At 42.0% G+C, this 20,161-nt stretch overlaps 2 protein-coding genes across 2 annotated transcripts; one reads left to right on the forward strand and one right to left on the reverse strand.

Moving 5' to 3' along the window:
- The first annotated feature begins 99 nt into the window (after positions 1–99).
- LOC117426578 (tRNA (uracil-5-)-methyltransferase homolog A-like) lies at positions 100–8,342 on the forward strand. The gene is made up of 12 exons (XM_034044286.3): positions 100–444; positions 1,081–1,727; positions 2,088–2,196; positions 2,357–2,538; positions 2,894–3,008; positions 3,352–3,467; positions 3,999–4,110; positions 4,717–4,839; positions 5,583–5,658; positions 5,961–6,077; positions 7,327–7,423; positions 7,847–8,342. The coding sequence occupies exons 2-12, from the start codon at positions 1,102–1,104 to the stop codon at positions 8,187–8,189; spliced, it is 2,016 nt and encodes a 671-aa protein (XP_033900177.3). The 5' UTR covers positions 100–444; positions 1,081–1,101; the 3' UTR covers positions 8,190–8,342.
- Positions 8,343–9,122: 780 nt separating this feature from the next.
- LOC117426576 (microprocessor complex subunit DGCR8-like) lies at positions 9,123–19,531 on the reverse strand. The gene is made up of 14 exons (XM_034044283.3): positions 19,378–19,531; positions 17,294–18,391; positions 16,003–16,174; positions 15,316–15,458; positions 14,875–15,199; positions 14,151–14,348; positions 13,725–13,826; positions 13,323–13,421; positions 12,664–12,746; positions 12,374–12,474; positions 12,172–12,278; positions 11,872–11,999; positions 11,490–11,603; positions 9,123–11,279 (listed from the first exon to the last, which is right to left on the reverse strand). Exons 2-14 carry the CDS (start codon positions 18,023–18,025, stop codon positions 11,196–11,198), a joined length of 2,388 nt encoding a protein of 795 aa, XP_033900174.1. The 5' UTR covers positions 18,026–18,391; positions 19,378–19,531; the 3' UTR covers positions 9,123–11,195.
- Between the last annotated feature and the right edge of the window lie 630 nt (positions 19,532–20,161).

Here is a 20,161-nt window from a genome sequence, read left to right on the forward strand (position 1 = left end):
TTCGTATACAGTTCGTTATTTTATTTTAAACACGTAATGCTTAAAATATATTAATAAATGGCGTACATTGGTCTATTAATTGCGTATATAATTAACACAGAAACATTGTTTTGTTATATTTATTTTATTATTTGTAGTTTTTTTTTTTTTTACCCCATTCCTAGTGACCCTACGATCGTCACTTCCTATAGTGTTTTATTTTTATTTTTTATTTATGGTTGGTTATTATTATCAAGTTAAATGTTTAAAAAGCAGTGCAACAATTATACAAAATATGTTAAGATATAAAAACGTTTTATTTATTTTGACCTTCCTCCCAGCATCCTCTGTTCTTCTGAGGAGTCGACTTTTCCCTCACCGTTAAGGCAACCCACACATGGACCTGAATTCAGTGTGCAGTAAACACCACGTTTACCATTTTAAAATTATTGAACAGTAAACAAGGTAAGCATTGTTTTGGCTTGAAAGTAGTCTAATGTCAGTGTTTTGTGCAGTAGATTTCAGTCTTCAGGTTGCACTTATATAAAATAATGTTTTGTTGATGAATGGTCTGACCTGTTTTCAATACTACAGTCCAGGTAGTTCTTGCAGTGTTACGTGTGTATGGCTTTTTAACTGTTTAAAAGACTAGTGACTCTGTGACTCCGCGTACATAAAGGACAGTTCAGGCCTTTCAACTCGCACCCCAGTGCATTCTGGTAAGTGTAGTCCTGCTGTGAAAGGTGCCTGAGAGGTAAAACGTACCAGAATGCACTGGGGTATGAGTTGGAAAGCCTGAACTGACCCAGACTGCCCTGGTGTACATGGAGTCATGGTAACCCTAAGTTAAACCAAATTTAATACAGTATTTCAAACATTTCTGAAGCCCTTAGCAGAGTCCTTTTCACAGCAGTTCAGCCCTTTTCAGGTGTTACTGTGCTCTTTATAACTGATCTTTATAGCTGATGTTGACAAACCATTTAGACCATGTCAAGCAGATTGATTGAGCTCAAGTCTGGAATGGCTCAGTGAAACAGGATTCTTATTTCCTTCCCTTCAGAGCTGCCTAAATGAATTGTATGTTTAATCATTTATTCACAGAAACACAGAGAATGACTGAAGATGCTGGCACCTGTCTGGCAGCAGGGGGGGGGACCTCCAGGGCTGGCTGAAGAGAAGGAGCCTGTCCCGGGGGGGGCCGGGGTGGAGGATCAAAGCGGCTGTGCTGAAGAGCCCCCTCCGGAACGTGAAGGGGGGGACACCAGCGTCTACCGCTACGTCCGAGATGACCTCTTCACCTCGGAGATCTTCAAGGTGGAGATCCAGAACCTGCCCAAGTTCGTGGGGTTCAACGACCTGAAGAAGTTCCTTGAGAAGCACGGGGTGAACCCCCACAAGATCAAGCTGTTCGGGAGGCAGACCTTCGCCTTCGTCACCTTCCGCAGCGAGGAGGAGCGGACCAAGGCCATGAAGTCCGTCCACGGCATGCTGTGGAAGGGGCGGCCGCTGAGTGTGCGGCTGGCCAAGCCCAAGGCTGACCCCCTCATCAGGAAAAGGAAGCAGCAGGAGGAGGGTGCTGACAGGGGGCAGCCACACGCCAAGCGCTCTGCCCCAGCGGACAGTCCTGCGGAGGAGCCACTCAGCAAGCAGATTGCAGACGTGGTTACCCCGCTGTGGAACGTGGCTTACGAAGAGCAGCTGAAGATGAAAGAGCAGGAAGTCGTGGGAGTGCTCCAGAGACTTACAAAGTGTGTATTGGTTTATTTATTTCTATAGAGGAACAGCCTCTGCCCAGCTCCACAAACGAGTGTCCTGCTGTACGTATCGCTGCTTACAATTGAAGGCTCTGGTCTTGTTCTTGTGCTGCTGTCAAAACGAAGCCCTGGTTAAAGTGATGTTTTGACAGGTAAAAGTTTAAATAAAAAAGACAAAGCTGTTTTATAGCACCCAATAATACAATCTAGTGTTAATTTTATATCAAAGTGGTTATCATCAGCATGGCCCCTTGTGTACAACGTCCTTTAACAAAAGCGTCACCGTTAATGAAATGTAATGCTTAGCAGGCAGCAATGCACAGTATTTATTTATCTGTTTTGATTTTGTTTCAGGGAAATCGGCAACAATAACAAAGCCATGCTGCCCTGGCTGTTTGTTCAGAAGCAGAAGTACATTAATATGTGCTGCCCGCTGGAGGCTATCAGAGCCTCCCCTGCACAGGTACGCTGGGGATTGTTTTCTTCTGAAGCTTTGAAAATAGACGAGCGGTCTCCTCCAGTCACGCGTCCTGCCGTAGTCAATCCTAATGTGGATTGTCCCCACGTCGCTCCCCTATGTAGATTCGGATTCACTTGTTATCCTTTCCCATTTCTTGCTCCAGACTGAATACCGTAACAAGTGCGAATTCCTCATCGGAATGGGAGCCAACGGGGAAGACAAAACGGTCGGCTGCCGGCTCGGCAAATACAAAGGAGGGACGTGCGCCGTGGTGGAGCCTTTCGACACCATTCACATTCCTGACGCCACCAAGAGAGTGGTGAAGGCGTTCCAGGACTACATCAGGTGAGAGGCGCGCGCGTGCCGCACTGCGATGTGGATCCGGGTCTCTCTGCACTTCACCTGCTGCTATTCGGCTCTGCTTGTGGAACTGCCTGCGTGTCTTTCCTTCTTCCCCTTCATTGAAAAACGTGTGTGATCCAATCCGTGCCGTTAGTAACCTGTACAACATTGAGACTGACACAAGGTTAAGGGGATTAAACAAAGTGTTCTGTGGCTGCATAGACACTCCCGGGCGCTTGGGTTTACATTGGGTGAATTCACATAGGTCTTGTATTGTGACTTGTTTTACTGGATATTAACTAAGGAATACTTTTAAAAGTGACACATGCGTTTTATATTTTCATTTTTTTCAATCCAGGACCACTGGATTTTCAGTGTACAGCCCGGAGACGTACGAGGGCCACTGGAAGCAGCTGACTGTGCGCACAACCAGGACCAATGAGATCATGGCCGTGGTGTACTTCAACCCACAGGTACTGCTGATTGAACAGGAGAGCTGTGAGAAAAGCAAAGACGTGCTGACCTGTAACAAGCAGGGCATTTCAGAGATCCACACGCACCTGCAAACACAGCACTGGGGCCCGTTCCCTTAGAGAAGTCTCCCATAGCAGAGTGTAATACAGCACAGTGAAAGCATGGTAAAGCATAGGTAAGCACTGGATAGCGAGGTATGGTAAAGCGTGTTAATAAAACATGGCAAGCCAGGGTTAACGATGGTAAATGCAGAGTATATCCTGTGGATTCGTTGTCTTTGCATGCTGGTGTGTGGATCTCTACAGGGGTGTATTTGAACGAGACATTTCTTGTGTTTTCTAGAAGCTAAGCGATGCAGAGTTGGAGGAGCTGAAAAGCTCTCTTGGAAAGTATTTCGTGGAGGGAAGTGGAAAGGGCAGCGGGGTCACTTCTCTGTATTTTGTAAAAGAGGGCCAAAGGTAGGGAGGAGTTTTGTACATTAAAAAAATTATAACAAACTTTTTCATCCGGGGATAACTATAACTGAATAGTTTGGATTTCTGACATCCTGAAATATGAATACAAATCATCATGCTGTGTTTATAAATATTGGTAGATTTGATTAGTGGTAGTTTAATAGTCTTCCTATACTGTTAGAGCGCTCTGCAGATTTGAGTGCACTTCTTTTTCTTTTATAGCCCTTTAAGTTACAAGGGACTTACGTATCCCAGAAATACAAATGATGCTAACTTTCTTATTTTTGCAATGAGGTGCAGGAAACAGGGTTTAAACTACTTACTAGCAGGGTTTAATCTGGTCATCCAAATGGTCAGTTTCCTCCTCGTGATGCTTGAGTTGCTCTCAGATGTATTTTAAGAAGAAACCGATTGAACAGCCAGCCTCTCAATTCCTTGTGTACCGTGCGGAGTTAGACTGCGGTGTTGAAAGAGTTCAGGTTAATCATGTGCATTCTAGGGTTTAAAACACCTTTCACTTCTTTTCCCTCCTAGGAAATCTCCGACCCTGGAGGACCTGCCCCTTGACCACGTGGCTGGGGATCGGTGGATCCACGAAGAGCTGCTAGGACTGAAATTCAGGATTTCACCTCATGCCTTCTTCCAGGTAGAACCGCGTGGAGTGCAGCCTGCATCTCCAGGGCTTGCGGTGACGTTCCTCAGCTCTGCAATTCTCTGCTCTGCTGGGTGATGTAGATAACATCCGTTTTAAAGTCTCAAGCCTGTTTAGTATGAAAAGTCCTCTAGCTTGTACAGAACGCATGCAGAGGGTTTTTATCAAATAATCTCCAGGTTTTATAAACGCTACGGGTGGCCGCTTTCATCTGAAATCTGGCCTAGTCAAGCATGTGAGAAATACAGATTTTCTTTTTCTTTTTTTTTTTTTTTTTTTTTTTACATGAACAAAATCCACAACTTTCCATTCGGTAGATGAGTTTGAGTTTAACTTACAGTAGTACTGATACAGCAGCTTTACACAGTCACTCATGCAGCCGTTAGCATTCACAGCGTGCAGAAGCGATCGATCTGCTCGTCAGTTCTTTGCACAGTATTACCTTTACTTAATGGAAAAATCATTATTTGAGTGAGTTGTTGTTGTTGTTGTTTTTTATATTTTTTATATAAAAATCTGCACATGCTGTGGTCAGTAAGGTGTGTGTGTCTGTGTGTGTGTCTGTGTGTGTGTGTGTGTGTGTGTGTGTGTGTTCCCCAGGTGAATACGCAGGCTGCAGAGGTGCTGTACTCTGCAGTGGGAGACTGGGCCCAGCTGAATCCGGACAGCACAGTGCTCGATGTGTGCTGTGGCACGGGGACTATCGGGATCTCCCTGGCAAAGGTATGGGCATTGTGCCAACCCCACAAGAACAAGAAGCTCCATCTCCTGGGCCTGTCCACTGTGAAATATTATTAAAATAAAACAACTCAACAAGGCCTGGATTGTCAAGACTTTACCCTCAGACACATCTTTTAGGGGACTGGTTTTGTTTTGCCTGCTTTCCATTGTGTTAGAAAGTCCAGTTGTATTCTATAGAAGAATGTGTATCGGGTAATCATTAAGACTAGCTGAGCTGATGTAGACGAAACCGTTCTGTCTTGATAAACTGTTTCCTAAAGCAGGGCAGCTTGGGAATGGGTTGTAAAGCCAACCCCCCGTAACTGTGTGTGTTTAACTGACCTGCTCTCATCCCTTCAGTGTGTGTGTGCTGCTGTGTAACTGTGTGTGTTTAACTGACCTGCTCGCATCCCTTCAGTGTGTGTGTGCCGCTGTGTAACTGTGTGTGTTTAACTGACCTGCTCTCATCCCTTCAGTGTGTGTGTGCTGCTGTGTAACTGTGTGTGTTTAACTGACCTGCTCTCATCCCTTCAGTGTGTGTGTGTGCTGCTGTGTAACTGTGTGTGTTTAACTGACCTGCTCTCATCCCTTCAGTGTGTGTGTGTGTGCTGCTGTGTAACTGTGTGTGTTTAACTGACCTGCTCTCATCCTTTCAGTGTGTGTGTGTTTAACTGACCTGCTCTCATCCCTTCAGTGTGTGTGTGTTTAACTGACCTGCTCTCATCCCTGTGTGTGTTTGTGTGCAGAACGTAAAGAAAGTGATCGGGATCGAGCTGTGTCAGGAAGCTGTGGAAGATGCTAAAGTCAACGCTCAGATTAACGGTCAGTAAGGGTCCTGATGTGCTTCTGTACGTCTGTGTGAAGGTTTCACCAGCAGGACCAGTCCTCATGGTAATTTCAGTAATAACCTATTTTAGTGGGTTTAAATAGTGGTGGTAATAGCCAGCAATTGGATTATTACATTTTTGTTAATTGTGTTCAATCAGTTTCCTTAAACTGTCAAATCAGGCAGGGGCTTGGTGAAATGAGTTTGTATATAAAGGAGCGAAATGAGCAGATTTTTCTCTGTATTTAAGTTCTGTTTTGTTTTTTGAAGATGTCTTTATTTCGTTCTCCCATTTCAGGTTTGAGCAATGTGGAGTTCCGCTGTGGAAAGGCAGAAGACATATTCCCCACTTTAATTAACTCTGTTGTGTCACAAAGTCTGGTTGCCATTGTGGACCCACCCAGAGCGGGGCTGCGTGAGTTTGTGTTTATGTTTATAGTTCAGTGGTTGGCTACTCCTGTGTGTGACTTTTCAAAAACTTGGTCAGAGCGGTTTGAGTAAAATGACACAACTGCAAATTAGGGTTGGACGATAATGACATTTTCAGTTATCAATTATCGGCTGTAAATTATCACGATAATCATGATTATCGGCTGAAAAAATAACATATGTAAAATGTCTTGGACTTTACCAAATTTAAAGCTATATATACTTGAGCAATATGACAACTGCCTCTACGAGTTTAGAAGAAATAAAACTAGACAATTTTCAAAAAGACCAGCATCTTTAATAAAAGTTATGAAACAATGGCTGGTTATAAAAAAAAAAAAAGCACAAATAATATAACCAAATGTTTGTTTGGTAGCTTTTCAACTTTTGAAATATAGGCTACTTATTAAAAAAAGTGTTTAAAAAAAAAAAAAAAAAAAATTATAAATTGCGATTAAAAAATATCAGCTTTTCCACACTGCCTACAGACGGGCTTATTACCTTGCGGATCACTTTCTGTCACTCCAAAAAACTGCCACACAGGACTGATGCTGATTCTTTTTTCTAAAATATTTTCGGAAGGTTTGGTAGTTTCTGCAGTTGCCATCGCCATTAGCTCAAACGTTTGACTTTACTCAGTGAATCTTACGTCACATGTTACAACTTCCCACTACGCAGCGCGCACAGATCACGTGTTGTGTCTCACGCAGACAGTTAAGTCCTGTCTTACTGCTTCAATGCAGAGTCACTGTTACACACAAGCATATCATAGTGGGTAACGGACGATAAAATGATTATCGATAATTATTTTTCAACGCAATACAATTATCGATGCAAAAACATTATCGATAATATCACGATAATATTGTTCCAACCCTACTGCAAATATGCTTTTATGTTGCATTTTTAACTTCACAATTCCTAAGTAAATATGCACAGAATGAGATTTGCTTTTTATTTTTTTAATACCAGAGCTTTGTAAACATTTACTTATCATGTGACAGAAGGTAACTTGTTGTTTTATTGGGTACAGTTGGGTACTGCATCCTGTATTTACCTGCTGACAGTGTGTGTGTGTGTCTATGGAATGTCATGTGATGCAAGAAAGTATTCTTCTGTGTTTTCTAGTATAAAGATGCTTTATTTTTTACTGCACAGATTATTAATGATCTTCCATCAGCAGTGCATTCATCTCCATGAATATATCCTTACATGAAGTGCATTTTATTTTGCAGATCCCAAAGTTATCCTGGCAATCAGAAGAGCAGAGCACTTAAAGAGGCTGGTCTACGTGGCCTGCAACGCCAAAGCAGCCATGAACAATTTTATAGAGTAAGTTGAGACGCAGGCGCAGCTGTCATTAAAACAGGGTGCCTCGGGTTCCTGCAGCTTCATGAACAGAATGCTATACATGCATTTCAATGTTGTAATTACAAAGATCATTTATATTTATTCTTCTGGATTCACCGACCGACCCCCCCCTCCCCTCCCCTCCCCTCCCCTCCCCTCCCCTCCCCCCCCCCCCCCCCCCTTAGCATTATTAAGGATTAGTCTACTGCTATGCAAGCACCGTGTTTGCAGGGACATCCTGAATTTGATACCACAAGTTATTTCCTAGTTTCACACGTAGTGCAAAGTAAAAAAAACTATTATTAACACTATTATTGTTATGTATTTACTGTTGAATGCCATATATCCCCCTAGGACAGTTCACTGCACAACAGAGACTAATCAGCATTCTGATTTATTGTGCAGCCTTTGCAGATCCCCTTCGAACCGAGTGAAGGGGTCTCCCTTTCGACCAGTCAGAGCCATGGCAGTGGACCTGTTCCCCCAGACCATGCACTGTGAGCTGCTCCTCCTGTTTGAGAGAGTGGAGTACAACTCCAACGGAGCTGCTGCTGCTGCTGCTAAAGAGCCCAGCTCACACAGACACCCCGCCAGCCAGACTGAGGAGACCGGATCACAGCGCCCTGCCAGTCAGACTGAGGAGACCGGATCACAGCGCCCTGCCAGTCAGACTGAGGAGACCGGATCACAGCACCCTGCTAGTCAGACTGAGGAGAGCGGATCACAGCGCCCTGCCAGTCAGACTTAGGAGAGCGGATCACAGCGCCCTGCCAGTCAGACTGAGGAGACCGGATCACAGCGCCCTGCCAGCCAGACTGAGGAGAGCGGATCACAGCGCCCTGCCAGTCAGACTGAGGAGAGCGGATCACAGCGCCCTGCAAAGGAACCCTAGTACACAGGACTGTCTTATTTCCCATCCCTGTCACCTTTCAGGATGTACCGAGTGACAGGTTTCTTAAGCTGGGTACCACCATGTGTAAACATGTGAAAGAGATACGTAAATACAATGCAGTGCTCCCTCTTTATCTATCGGACATACAAAAGAACTGAAATAGTGAATTAAGGGCCCTTCTCCAGTAATATATAATAGCGCTTGTGCATGGGCTAACATTGAATTGTGAAGTATTGAGAGAGCACGCCGGATGCTGCATTTCCATGTACAGCAGCATGACCTCTAGTGTGGTTTCACTGAAAGATGCTGCCTAATCTGCTGTTACAACAGCACTACCCCAAGTAGGGTTGGAGCACATGACTGTACAGATGTGTATCTCTTCTAAAGAGGGGAAAGGTCAGATTGACTTGCACATTGTTTTATGTAATGTTAAAGGCTTTGTGATCACAGGCCTGTTCAGCTTGAAATGTAACTTTTTTTTTTTAAGATTTGAAATAAAAGTGGTCAAATTGAGTTTTCAGGTAGTGTCTCTCAAATACGTAGTCTTCTACACCACAATTCAAAGGTTTGCATGACATACTAGGCATGTGGTTGTAAATGGACTCTACACAACCTGTCAGTGGTACCCTCAGCTGCCTGGACCCTACAAGCAACACACAACTACAGCTAATATTTCAACCTTTTGTATTTGTATTTCATTCTTGGAAATACCTTGTAACAATCGCCCACTTCAGGTAGTAATAACCTGCATTAATGTATATTAAAAAGACAAAGAGGGAGGCTTTTACATTGAGCTTAGAGGTTTATTTGCATAAACAAATTTCATTGAAAAAGTCAGTCACTTAGTCACATTACAGGACATACTTCATTGTCTAGGCAGCTGCTCTAGCACAAGTTACAAGTCAGACTGTACCAAGTAATAAAAAGAAAGCTTCATTTTCTCCACACTACAGTGAAACGCACATTTTGCAAGACAGACAAAAGGCGCAAAATGTCAGTTCTCTCTGGCCAAACAATTGCATGAAAAAGCACATTCTTAAAAAGCATCCATCTATTCCCGATTATACATATGCTTTGAGCTTATGTGCCACAGTGAGTGATGGCATTTTAACACACCCACACACAAAAACATCAGTAAACATTGAGAAAAAGCACGCAGGCGTACGCACACACACACACTGAAATACTTCACAGAATGAGTGTACAGCAGTTGAAATGACTTTTGTTCCAGCACTTATTGCATTTTTTTCTCTCCTGTTTTTTTATTTTTATTTTCAATGCAGCAAACTACACTATCCCATAGAAAATGCATAAGACGATATTATTGAAGCTTTGGTTCACACTGCTTTTTTAATGCTCTGTAGAGATAGTAGTGGGTCGCTTTAATCTTAAGTACACATTTTTGATCACGCTAAAGGCTGGTACCTTTTTCTTGTTGTTAGGCGATTGTCTAAAGTTATCACTGCATCACACACACACACACACAATGTACCTTGAGTGTAAAATAAACTGACTCGTTTTGAGATGAACAGGACAATTGTTAAGTTGTTGTCAAAAGTTACAAATACAGACGTACACAAGCCATTAAGACAAGTAATCTAACTCAATACATGCTAAAGGCAACGTTTCACCAGAAACATTTCAGCTGTTAACTGCAGCAAATACATACTGTACCTCACCCTTCTTAAGTAAAGCCCTGCAAAGCAGGTTTAATGAAAAGGGCTTGCACTGTTAACCCAAGGGTTATTACAAGAACTTCCTGCTACTAATCCCCTTGCTTGAAGACACGAGCCCTTCGTGAAAATGAAGTAAGATTTGCTAAGGCAACATGTGCCATTCTACGTAGAGCTTTTGAGATATACATCCACTCTAAAATTGCTTTATTTGTGCCAATAGGAGTTTTCATGACATTTCAGCCTTGTAGAACATGGTTTACCATTGAGAATGTGCTCCCTTAGTTTTGATAACTGAGCTACCTTAACTTTAAAACTTAAATGATTAATGTAGTGTTTCATATTTTATCAATCCATCAAAGCTTTGAAGATGCATATTGTTTATAGTTCAACAAAATGTGCTTTTCCTACCTTTGATGCAGAAATAATAGTAATACAATAATATTAATCATTTTTCCCTGGCAAAGTATTCTCAAGTGCTTGTGCTCTGGTTTACTTTCCTGTCACATCCAGTGAAATTTGAATTGCTTAACTGGTCAGCAATTAAAGCAAACCTTTGATATGATGCAAGATTCCTGTTTTATTCTGCATGTCCATAACGGCAAATCAAATTACAGCTGTTTGAGAAAATAAAAATGAAAAAGAAAAAAGAAAAAGCCATTCCCTTTCTGTTTCTTAAACTAATGTTAAAACATACCCATTATATTTCAATTCAGTTAAACAACTTTGTCCATGCCAATATTAAACATTAGGACAGATGCAGATACAACATGAAACCTTGTCTATTGCATTCGGTTTAAAATATATATTTTTTAAAATGCATCCGTTTCCAGTTGCAGACGTCAACACAAATATTTATTGATTTATTACTTAATTAAAAGGTTTTTTTTAATCTTTATTTGAGTGGGTGCAAGTCATTTCCTTATAAAAACGAGCACGTGCATTCCCATTGGAGTTGTATTGCATCTGCGAGCATGTTGTGGGGAACAAAATAGATTTCCCATTAAAAAATGTGCCAGTAATTCTTAACAGTACTCAAGATCAAGGCATCCCTCCAGTAACATTGCCGTTTCCCTCTAATACAATGCATACTTTAGAGAGGTGGGAGTTGACTTTGCATTCTGCAGTAAAGGGTTGTTGGTTGCAAGATTTGTTTTTTGTGCCACTTTGATCTCCTGGTCGCAGTTTCTTAAACATCAACAGTGCACAGAGGCTCGCTGCCAGGCTGTGCCGATTCCATTATTGTCATTTTCGGCTTCTTCCTGGTCTCTTCCTGCAATACAAATAAGATTTCAGTGTTTTAAAAGAAATAATAAAACACATACAATAGGAACGACAGTAATGTATGCAATACGTAATTATTTTGTCTCGGGTGCTTTTATAAGGAGCCATTTACCAATCACATCTATAAAAGTTATGACCCAGCAAGCCTAGTTTTACAGCCTCTTTTCGTCACACAGTATTTACTCAGATTAAAGCTTACCCTGTCCTTTGCCAGTTTCTTCATTTCATCTTGCAGTTTGTTCAGGATATGAAGATTTGGCTTGTTCTTTTTGGCATACTGCTGAAGTTCAATCACGCTTTTGTCTGAATTTTCCTAGACAATTAAATAAAAAAACATTGAAAGCAAGTACAGTTACAGATGAACAAAGTGCTGTAACCACCTCCAAAGTTGCACATAAACAAGTTCAGAGACGTTTATTACCAGTACATTGATTAAAACTGGACTAGCTTAAAAATAGCTGATCTTATACTCATCTTTTTATTTTTCTGTATCACTGATTAGATTTGTAAATGCTTGCTTTACCTTTTGAGTCATTAGTTTGGAAACACCATCCACAAAAGAGAACACATGACCCATGTACCTTTTTCACCATCTTATTGCTCTCCCTGCCGTACATGCGTAGAAGGGACCCCCAGTTCTTCACGTGGGGGTGCAGCAACTGCAGGATTTTCTGAGAGGCCAGCTGCTTTCCCACACGCTTATTTTTACCTACAAGAAAAAAAAAAAAAAAAAAACTGATAAAACCAAGTCATTTTAACTGCACAGTGTTTCTGTACCACTTTAATAACCAAGTTATAAGTTACCTTACATTCTTCATGATGCTCAAAAGGAAGCGTGCAAAAGTGATGTAAAAGTAACTTTCTGGAAGATCTGTACTTACACCAGCCTTTCACAGTGTGCTTGCCACAAGCCATGACGTATTCACTCTTCTGGTTTTTACCAGGTATCACTTCAAACTTGATGCTGGTGTCACCCATCCCATGGTTTCTGTGGAGAGAGAAATAAATAAATAAAAAAATGGCAAGACATAAAAAGTTCAAGAACGACCAAACAGTGTCACAATACATACAGCGATACCTTACCTCTTAAGGCACTCGTGAAGAATCTGATATGGGGACAGTAATCCAGCTTTATTTGTGAGCTCATACACCCTCGAGTCCTCAATACTGATATGGTTAAAATACTAGGAGCGAAAGAAAATACATTATACATGAGAGCGGTCATAGGCACAGCAGAGCAAGGAACATGCAATACATGATGTGAAAAAACTATAATAATCTCCTTAACCCTTTCATGCACGGTGACCTCATAAGGGGACGGATACAAAATAACAAGCCTGAACATTCAGAGGCTGCTTTCGGCACGGACTCACCTCAAGTTCATCTGTGTCTTTAGGCTTCTCCTCGGAGGTCTGCTTTATAAAGTCAGGAATGAGGATTTCCAGTGTAGCTCGAGCTGAGGGGAGGAGTTCACGTTACAAAGCTGGGAGAGTGCTCAGCTGTTCTAAACACGCACTGAGTATAATTATATATATATGGATTCAACTCATACCACAAATCTTCCCTTTGCAGTAAAATAAACACCCAACAGTAATTGGTTAAAACAAGTTTTTCATAACAAGACCCACAATAACACTGTTTGTGGTTTCACTGAAATCTAGTCCGTCTGTTTGTGCCGTTGCTCTTATTGGCAGCTTTCCAAGTCGTTGCTGCTCATCTCATTAGGAAATCTCCCAATCTCTGAGAGCAGACGTTACCTTCTGGGAAAGGGCTGCTGTGTTAGGAATGACTGGTCAGATAACCCCACTATTGCTACATCACTTCACTAAATGTCAGACAGGTTCAAACTCCGTAGCCAAGTTACCTCTTCAATCCTCACAAGACTTGCATGCTCTGTAATCTCAAGCAAGTTCCAGTCTCACCTGTTCTTTGTTTTGCAAGCAGGTAACTGCAATTTGAAATCCCAAAAGCAGAAAAGATAGAAGCTGAAATGAAGACCTTTTTTTGTACATAAAGCGAGAAGCTCAATTACCAGCTTTATTCTTGGCGAGTTTCTTACTGCTTGCAGTTCCTGTACCATACGTCACGCCGTCTATAATAACTGAAGCTCCAAAGGGTTCACTGGGGTTCTCTGAAACGCATGGAACAAAGCAGATGTTATGAGCTTTCCCTGTAACCCACAAATAATATTATTAGGAAGCTGGCTTCCAAAAGGACAGCTGTGGCTGTTTAAAACAAAAGGTGTCTCCGTCATTTGCTAGGAGATTTTTGGCCTTTGAGTTATCGGATGCCTATTATAAAAGCTCTCTGTATAAATGCAACATAGTACATTAAAAAAACTTTCATTCTCCTTAACCAGCGAGTTCAACTTATTCCAACATTTACACTGGGTGAAATAAAAGGACATTTTAAATTGTATTTATTGAAGACTCACCACATTCAAAAAAGTTATACACTGGGCGGACCTTCAGAACCCGCTGCATATATTCGTGTAGGATGCAAACTTCTGATTTCCCATTAGGATTAATAACAAACTCTGAAAAAAGAAAAACATTCTTATAAAACAACATCCTGTACCGCCTAAATAAAAGAAAAAACAATCATTTATTTCAAATCTGTCTCAAAGGCTTCATTTAATTTTTGTAGCTTCCACAGGTGGGTTGAGCTGGGGAATGTGGGTTTCTGTTTTCTGCTAGTACAATGCAAAATGACTGGCCTTAGTTTGGCAATTGAATTGGCAGCACTGACACAGATTCACAAGAACATTAAAGCTCCCTTCACAGGGGTTCTTAATTTGCCACATCTATTACATTTACCATCAACTCTATGAGATTGTACAGTCCTCACTGACGGATCATACCTTTCTTTGTTGGAGCATCTTGCACGGACAGAGTAATCAGTTTCTGATTGGCTGGCAGGATGGGTCTCTCTGCTTCAGCCTGCTTGCGCTTAATCTCCCTGTTAAACTGGCGCCTCTCGGCCCAGGTTCGAAACTTCTTCACGGTAACCTGCTCAAAGTCGAACCGCCTTTCCAGGTATTTCCGAAATTCTTCAACATCTGGAGGTTTTAAAAAAAACAAAACAAAAAAAACCCACTTGCAATATTGAGTAACCGTCTACTTCACACAGAGGGAACCGTGTCTGCTGCAATAGCTTATCATCATTAAGCACTGCGTGGTGTCATTCGGCTACATTCCCTCAAAGAATATTGATTAGCATTTAATATTTGTATAAATTACAAAGCGACTTACAATGCTCCCCCTTTATATATCGCTGTAGTCACAAGAACATGCTATTTCTTTCCCACTTCAGAACATGACAAAGTGCAAGTGGAGTGACACTACAGGGTAAATGAGAGCCACGACGTGCTGCCGAACCGGTATAAAAAGGACACCTTATAAAAGGGGGAGTGACTACAAACCTAAATAAGGGGGACAAGCAATAACAGTAATAAAAGCAAAAGAGAATTTGGATTTTAAACCACTGGTTGGCACGCCTTGAATATTCAGACACAAGAATCACAACACACGTATTAACGTAACTTTACTGTCAAAAAACCAACTGCGTCTCTCTCGGTCTCTTACCTATGGATTCGTCTTTGCACACTTCTACCTTGGCCTTCACCTGGCACAGCGCTCCCTGGGCTGCCTCGCTGGCCGGAGTCTCCCTTTCCTCCGAGAGCAGTTGGGTTGAGGTGGAGCCAGCAGCAGGTCCCAGACTGGCTGCACCGGATTCCTCAGGAGCTGTGGAGTCAGGCTCATCAGCCCTGTCCAAGGTGTCCAGCACTCCTGCCTTCACGGGGGAGGCTTCTCCGTTCGGCGTCACCTCTCGGTTTTGTTCCCTTTCTTCTCGTTCCTTAATTTTTTTGTAGTGCAGGCAAGGAATGGTACTGGTTGGAGGATCATGTTTCTATAGAAAAAAAAGAACACATGATAAAAGCATTTGTTCATGAACACGAGGAACGTATTGTCCACTGTTAAAATTAAACAGGAGTCCAATTTTGCCCTGGCACAATTCTCTCTTACCCTTATGCTCCCTGTTCCCAAGAAGTAAGGCCTGGACCAGGTAACAACGCGTGTTTCTCTGTGAAGGTACACGGGAATGCCAGAGTTATGGAATGTCATAATCCACCCGTCAGGAAGGGGCTCGGTAGGGGGGCGGCCACGACCTACAGACAGGCAAAGTGAAAATGCAAAAATCAGGGATGGAAATAAGAGTCCTGCTGCATAGCAGCTTCCCCCATTCCAGGTTTTAAAATCAGCCTGATTAACCACAGTGTACAGGTAACAAGCTCAGCCATGTCTTATTAAACTCATACTAAATCCTGGAATGGATCAAACTGCTATGCAGTGGGAGTCTTATTTCTATCCCTGTAAACGCCATCAGGCTCTCCATAGCCTAATCATAAATCCCAAAGCCTCCTGTGCATCCGACCAGGGATGCCAAGCTGACACGTTTTCAGTACACCCTGTAATAAGAGTTTAAACAATTAAGCATTCACCTAAACATTCAAGAGATATCAGCCACTCAATTCATTCAGCACATCCTTTGTTTACATCTCAGTTAGTACATTCAAAATTGCTTACTAAATGGGAGTGCTGTTTTAGCAATTTAGAGTTTAAATAACACATTAGTATTAAATCAACAGAGTCCCAAATGTAAACAGCAGAGTTAGGTTTACTGCAGTTAGAATTCTTTAAAAAAAGACTTACTTTTAAGCACAGTTTTGATTTTGGTCATCATTGGCTGCACACTCATCTCCCCATCCGACTGATGGTCACTCTCTCCTCCGGCGTACTTGTCAGACTCAGACATCCGCATCTTTTTTTTAGGAACTGAGAGCCCCTCCTCCAGCAGGGCATCAATATCATTATCGAACTCGTCCTGGAGAGAGAGTGTTGAGAGAGCAGGACCTACCCTGTCATTCTTTGGTCTCCAGGGCTTTGCTTTTGACCAGTTCTCCTAAAACCCTACTGGCTGCATTATCAGGAGCTTGAAAAATCAACCACAGCTCCTCCTGGCTTTTCACACAACACCTTTAACGAGTGGGTTAGATCAAAGCATTTCACTAACAAAACACAAATAAAAAACTCTTCTAGGGGCTATTAAATGCTCTGGGTTGCCAGTCTTGGCTGGGATTCAGGAAGACCTGCCTTTGTGCTCCTGCAGGGTTAGTGTAGAAAGCAGATCGCGCTTCAGTGACCCTGACTGGTCAGGCACCCAACGAGTCTCTTACTTCCAAGGTTCAGCAGCTTGGTAACAGCCGCTACTTAGGTAAGGCAGATGAAGAGGCTATTGGCTTGACTGCGGGCACAGGAGGTCACACGTTGATCTTCAGTCCTCCTGAACAGCAAGTGGGTTTGCAACGGTGATGGTGGAATAGGGAATTATAAACTGGGTCAAAAAAAAGGGGTGAAGTTGAGAAGATATAAAAATGTAATACAAGAGAAATGTTTACCTAAATGCTACACATATCTTAAAGCTGGAAAAATACAGACCAATAAGCTAGTTCCTGAAATCTGACCCGAAATAAACTTAACGAACCTACTACCAGAGTTGGGGTCATTTTTCCAATTCCAATTCCAATCCCTGTTCCCTTTTATACAATTCCAATTCCTACTCCGTTTTACTGCATAGTCTTTACTGAGATTTATGCCATAGGCTTTACCTGACAAGTTCATTACATTGTATACAGTATTTGTTTGCTCAGTAAAGCCTTTGTTATAAAATGATTGGAATATGAATTTTAATTGATTAAAAGGGAATTGGGATTAGAAATGGAATTGTCCCCAAGTCTGCCTACTACCATCAGTAATTTGGGTTGAAGCGAGATTTGGGGAATGTTATCAGCTCCTTCTGGGAATGTGAACATGAAAGCAGTGCGTTACCTTTTTATAGTCAAGCAAAGCGCTCCAAATGAATGGCATGCAGCAGACAAGCACAGAACAAGCAGTGTACAGCAGCATTATATCTACAGGTTCACCTCAAAGCTTGTCAACACACCTCGTAGGAGTAATTGAGGATCTCCTCATCCGCAGGCTCATGCTGAACGATCGCCTCCGACTGGAAACCCGCTCTCTCTCCATCGTCGGTTTCCATAAAATTCTCAGTGAAATCCTCCAGTTCATCCAGAACTGCAAACTCTACTTTTGTCTCCCGATCAACCTCTGCATTCTCACATTTATTTTCCTGATTTAAGCTTGACTCACCCAGATAGTTCAAACCACTAGCACTGCTAAGATCGCTCTCATGCAAGTCACTGTTTAAGCTATCGTTACCGAGATGGGCTTCTGCCTCCCCCTCCTGACCATGCCCTGTGTACAAGACTTTCCTGTCCTTGCGTCTACAGCTCTCTGTAAAACTCACACGGATTTTTACATCTTTAAGCAGCTTTAAATTGGGTAAGAAGCTGGAAGCGGGGGCCGCGTGGCGAGCGGTTCTAGGGTTCACAACGCTGGTTTCTGCATCATCTGTAAGGCGGCTGCTGAAGGAACCCGATCCCTTTGTGTGAAGCGGTGCCGTGCCAACTGATTCGCGGTCCCCCTCTGGGGAGTCTAACTGTCCATCACCACCGGAGCCAACGTCCATTACCTCTGCGTCACTGGACGTTTGCAGGGGAGGTGGTGGAGGCTGCATCGTAATTGGCGGGAGAGGCGGGGGAGAATCATGGCTCTCCAAAGTCATGGGTTCAGGCAGATCTTGCGGGAGGGGAGGAACAATTTCATGCGTCTCCATCGTTTCAATTTTAATTCTACTTGTTACTTAATACAGCAGTGAAAAAAAATGGTCAGCTTTAATATTACTTTGCAAATACCAACGGTGAAAATGAACAGACTTTTAAGCTTTACAACTATTCAGTGACATGCAGAAGTTAACATTTCCTCTGAATTCCGTACTAAAAATAAAACCACGTATTTGCTACTCGGTCATGGGACACTGGTGATTATGTTAAGCTGACGACATTGCTCTTTTCATTAATGTAGACAGCTTGTTAGAATCACTGTCTCAATTACTGGAAATCACAACGCATTCAGCTTAATCGCAGCCCATAGCGAGGCACGGTTCATCTTCTACTGCCAAATCTTCTGTCAAGAGAGACAACTGCAGCAAAGAAAGAAAAAAAAAGATTTTAAAATGAGTTTGTTATTTTTTATTTTGAATGTATTGTAATCATAAAACTTTCATATTCAAGTTAACAAGTTGTTAAAAGTAATTATAGGGAGAGGGGTAAGGTCAAGTTACCTCAAAACAAAGCACAACATTCTACTGTGTTGCATGGTGAAATTATAAACAAGGCAGACATGCTTGCAATATAACCCTTGACTGGGTTAAGCGAGGCATTTTTATATCTCCTTTAATTTAAATCTATTAAATACTAACAGGGAAAAAAAGGGAAGGTGCCCATTCGTTTAATCTAAAGTGTTTCTGAATCGGGTAAAGTGTTTGTCTCCAAGGTTTTAGACAAGTATCATATATTTATGTTTTCAACCATTCAAAAACTCCCATTCAGGGGAAAAAAAAACCCCTCAATTTGATTCACATGTACCGATTTAAACGCAGACACACAGACTCGACGTCATACGTGTTCTGTTTCTCGATCACGTCCAGACAGTCTCGTCTACTTACTTCCGTTTTTAATTTGTATCATTATTAATTAGCCTATTTAAAAAAAAAAAAAGTCAATAAACCCGTATTTTTTTTACATTGTTGGGAAGTTCACAAGTTGGCACGAATATTTTAAAATATATTATAAATTAAAGCTAGCTGTACAATTAGAGTGAAAAGTAGGCACAAGTCATTAAATAATAAAAAAATAAAATAAAAAAAATACACCCATATATATCCCCATAACAAGAAGCATCAGTGAAACTAAATAATCTAGTTTCAACCTCCCACTTTAACCTAATTTAAATTGAATGCGTTTCTTTTGTTTTTTTTTTATTTTATTTTCCAGACAACCTGTCTACCGTAAAGTCAGAATATCATTTAACAGCCTGGTTGATAGTTCTACGTTTATACAACTGAACGGTTGCTTAATAGAGATTACGCCTTTGCCGGACTTAGGCCTCTTTTTAGAATTTACTTACCTGATAATTTGCAAAACAGTGCGTTTTATTAAATTCCTATTCAGTTAAATATTTCTACAAAATTCTCTTCAGTCTGTCTTTCCGTCGCCATCTTTGAGCAGCTGCAAAGAGCCGGAATACCGCCCCCAACCAGCGCACCGCTGACTGATGGTACACAGACCAATCAGCGCGTCGGAGCCTCAAACTCAGCCAACCAGAAAGCACCAAAAGGCAAATTACCGGCGGTACGAGGGATTGCGGGAGGGAAGGGACCAATCACACGAGAGAACTGAGCCGTGATGGAACCAGTCATTCCGTGAGGGAGGAGTTACAGCTCATCGACCAATCAGACAGTCCATAGTCAGCAGTGTATTAAAATGGACAGTACTTTGGTTTTGCTGTAGTAGAGAGCGATGTCTTTTTTGTGTATTTATCCGAGGTTACGCATAAATGCTGTTGCTAATTAATACAAGTGGTATGTCAGTGCTGCTGTATAATATAGGTTCACTTTGAACCAAAATCCGGCATTATCTGTAGAAACAAGTCCCGCAGCTAGATGGCAGGTTGCTATCCGTTGTCATGACGACACAGGTCCGTTGAATCATCATCACACACAAGCTGCTAAACTGACCATCGCCCGATGTTTGCTTCTTTACAGTGGCCTCTAGAACTGTTTGAGCGCATTATCACCACACTATGCACCCTCTCCCAATTCAGCTGTAATTGAAGTTGGTCTCCGATTCCATTGAGACTCGTCTTACCCACTTTCCCGTGTTTGAACATACCAAGTGCGGTCTCCTCTATG

This window comes from Acipenser ruthenus, chromosome 11 (genome assembly GCF_902713425.1).
Source record: "Acipenser ruthenus chromosome 11, fAciRut3.2 maternal haplotype, whole genome shotgun sequence".
NCBI classification, from domain to species: Eukaryota; Metazoa; Chordata; class Actinopteri; order Acipenseriformes; family Acipenseridae; genus Acipenser; species Acipenser ruthenus.

What these genes read in the sequence shown, in the direction of transcription:
- LOC117426578 (XM_034044286.3), top strand. Translation starts at nt 1,102, where the DNA reads ATGCTGGCACCTGTCTGGCAGCAGGGGGGGGGACCTCCAGGGCTGGCT. An exon ending in TCGGGATCTCCCTGGCAAAG is followed by an intron (nt 4,840 to 5,582) that starts GTATGGGCATTG and finishes GTTTGTGTGCAG; the next exon opens with AACGTAAAGAAAGTGATCGG. An exon ending in GCCATGAACAATTTTATAGA is followed by an intron (nt 7,424 to 7,846) that starts GTAAGTTGAGAC and finishes TTTATTGTGCAG; the next exon opens with CCTTTGCAGATCCCCTTCGA.
- LOC117426576 (XM_034044283.3), bottom strand. Translation starts at nt 18,025, where the DNA reads ATGGAGACGCATGAAATTGTTCCTCCCCTCCCGCAAGATCTGCCTGAA. An exon ending in TCCTCAATTACTCCTACGAG is followed by an intron (nt 16,175 to 17,293) that starts GTGTGTTGACAA and finishes CTCTCTCTCCAG; the next exon opens with GACGAGTTCGATAATGATAT. An exon ending in GCACACTGTGAAAGGCTGGT is followed by an intron (nt 12,000 to 12,171) that starts GTAAGTACAGAT and finishes TTTTTCTTGTAG; the next exon opens with GTAAAAATAAGCGTGTGGGA.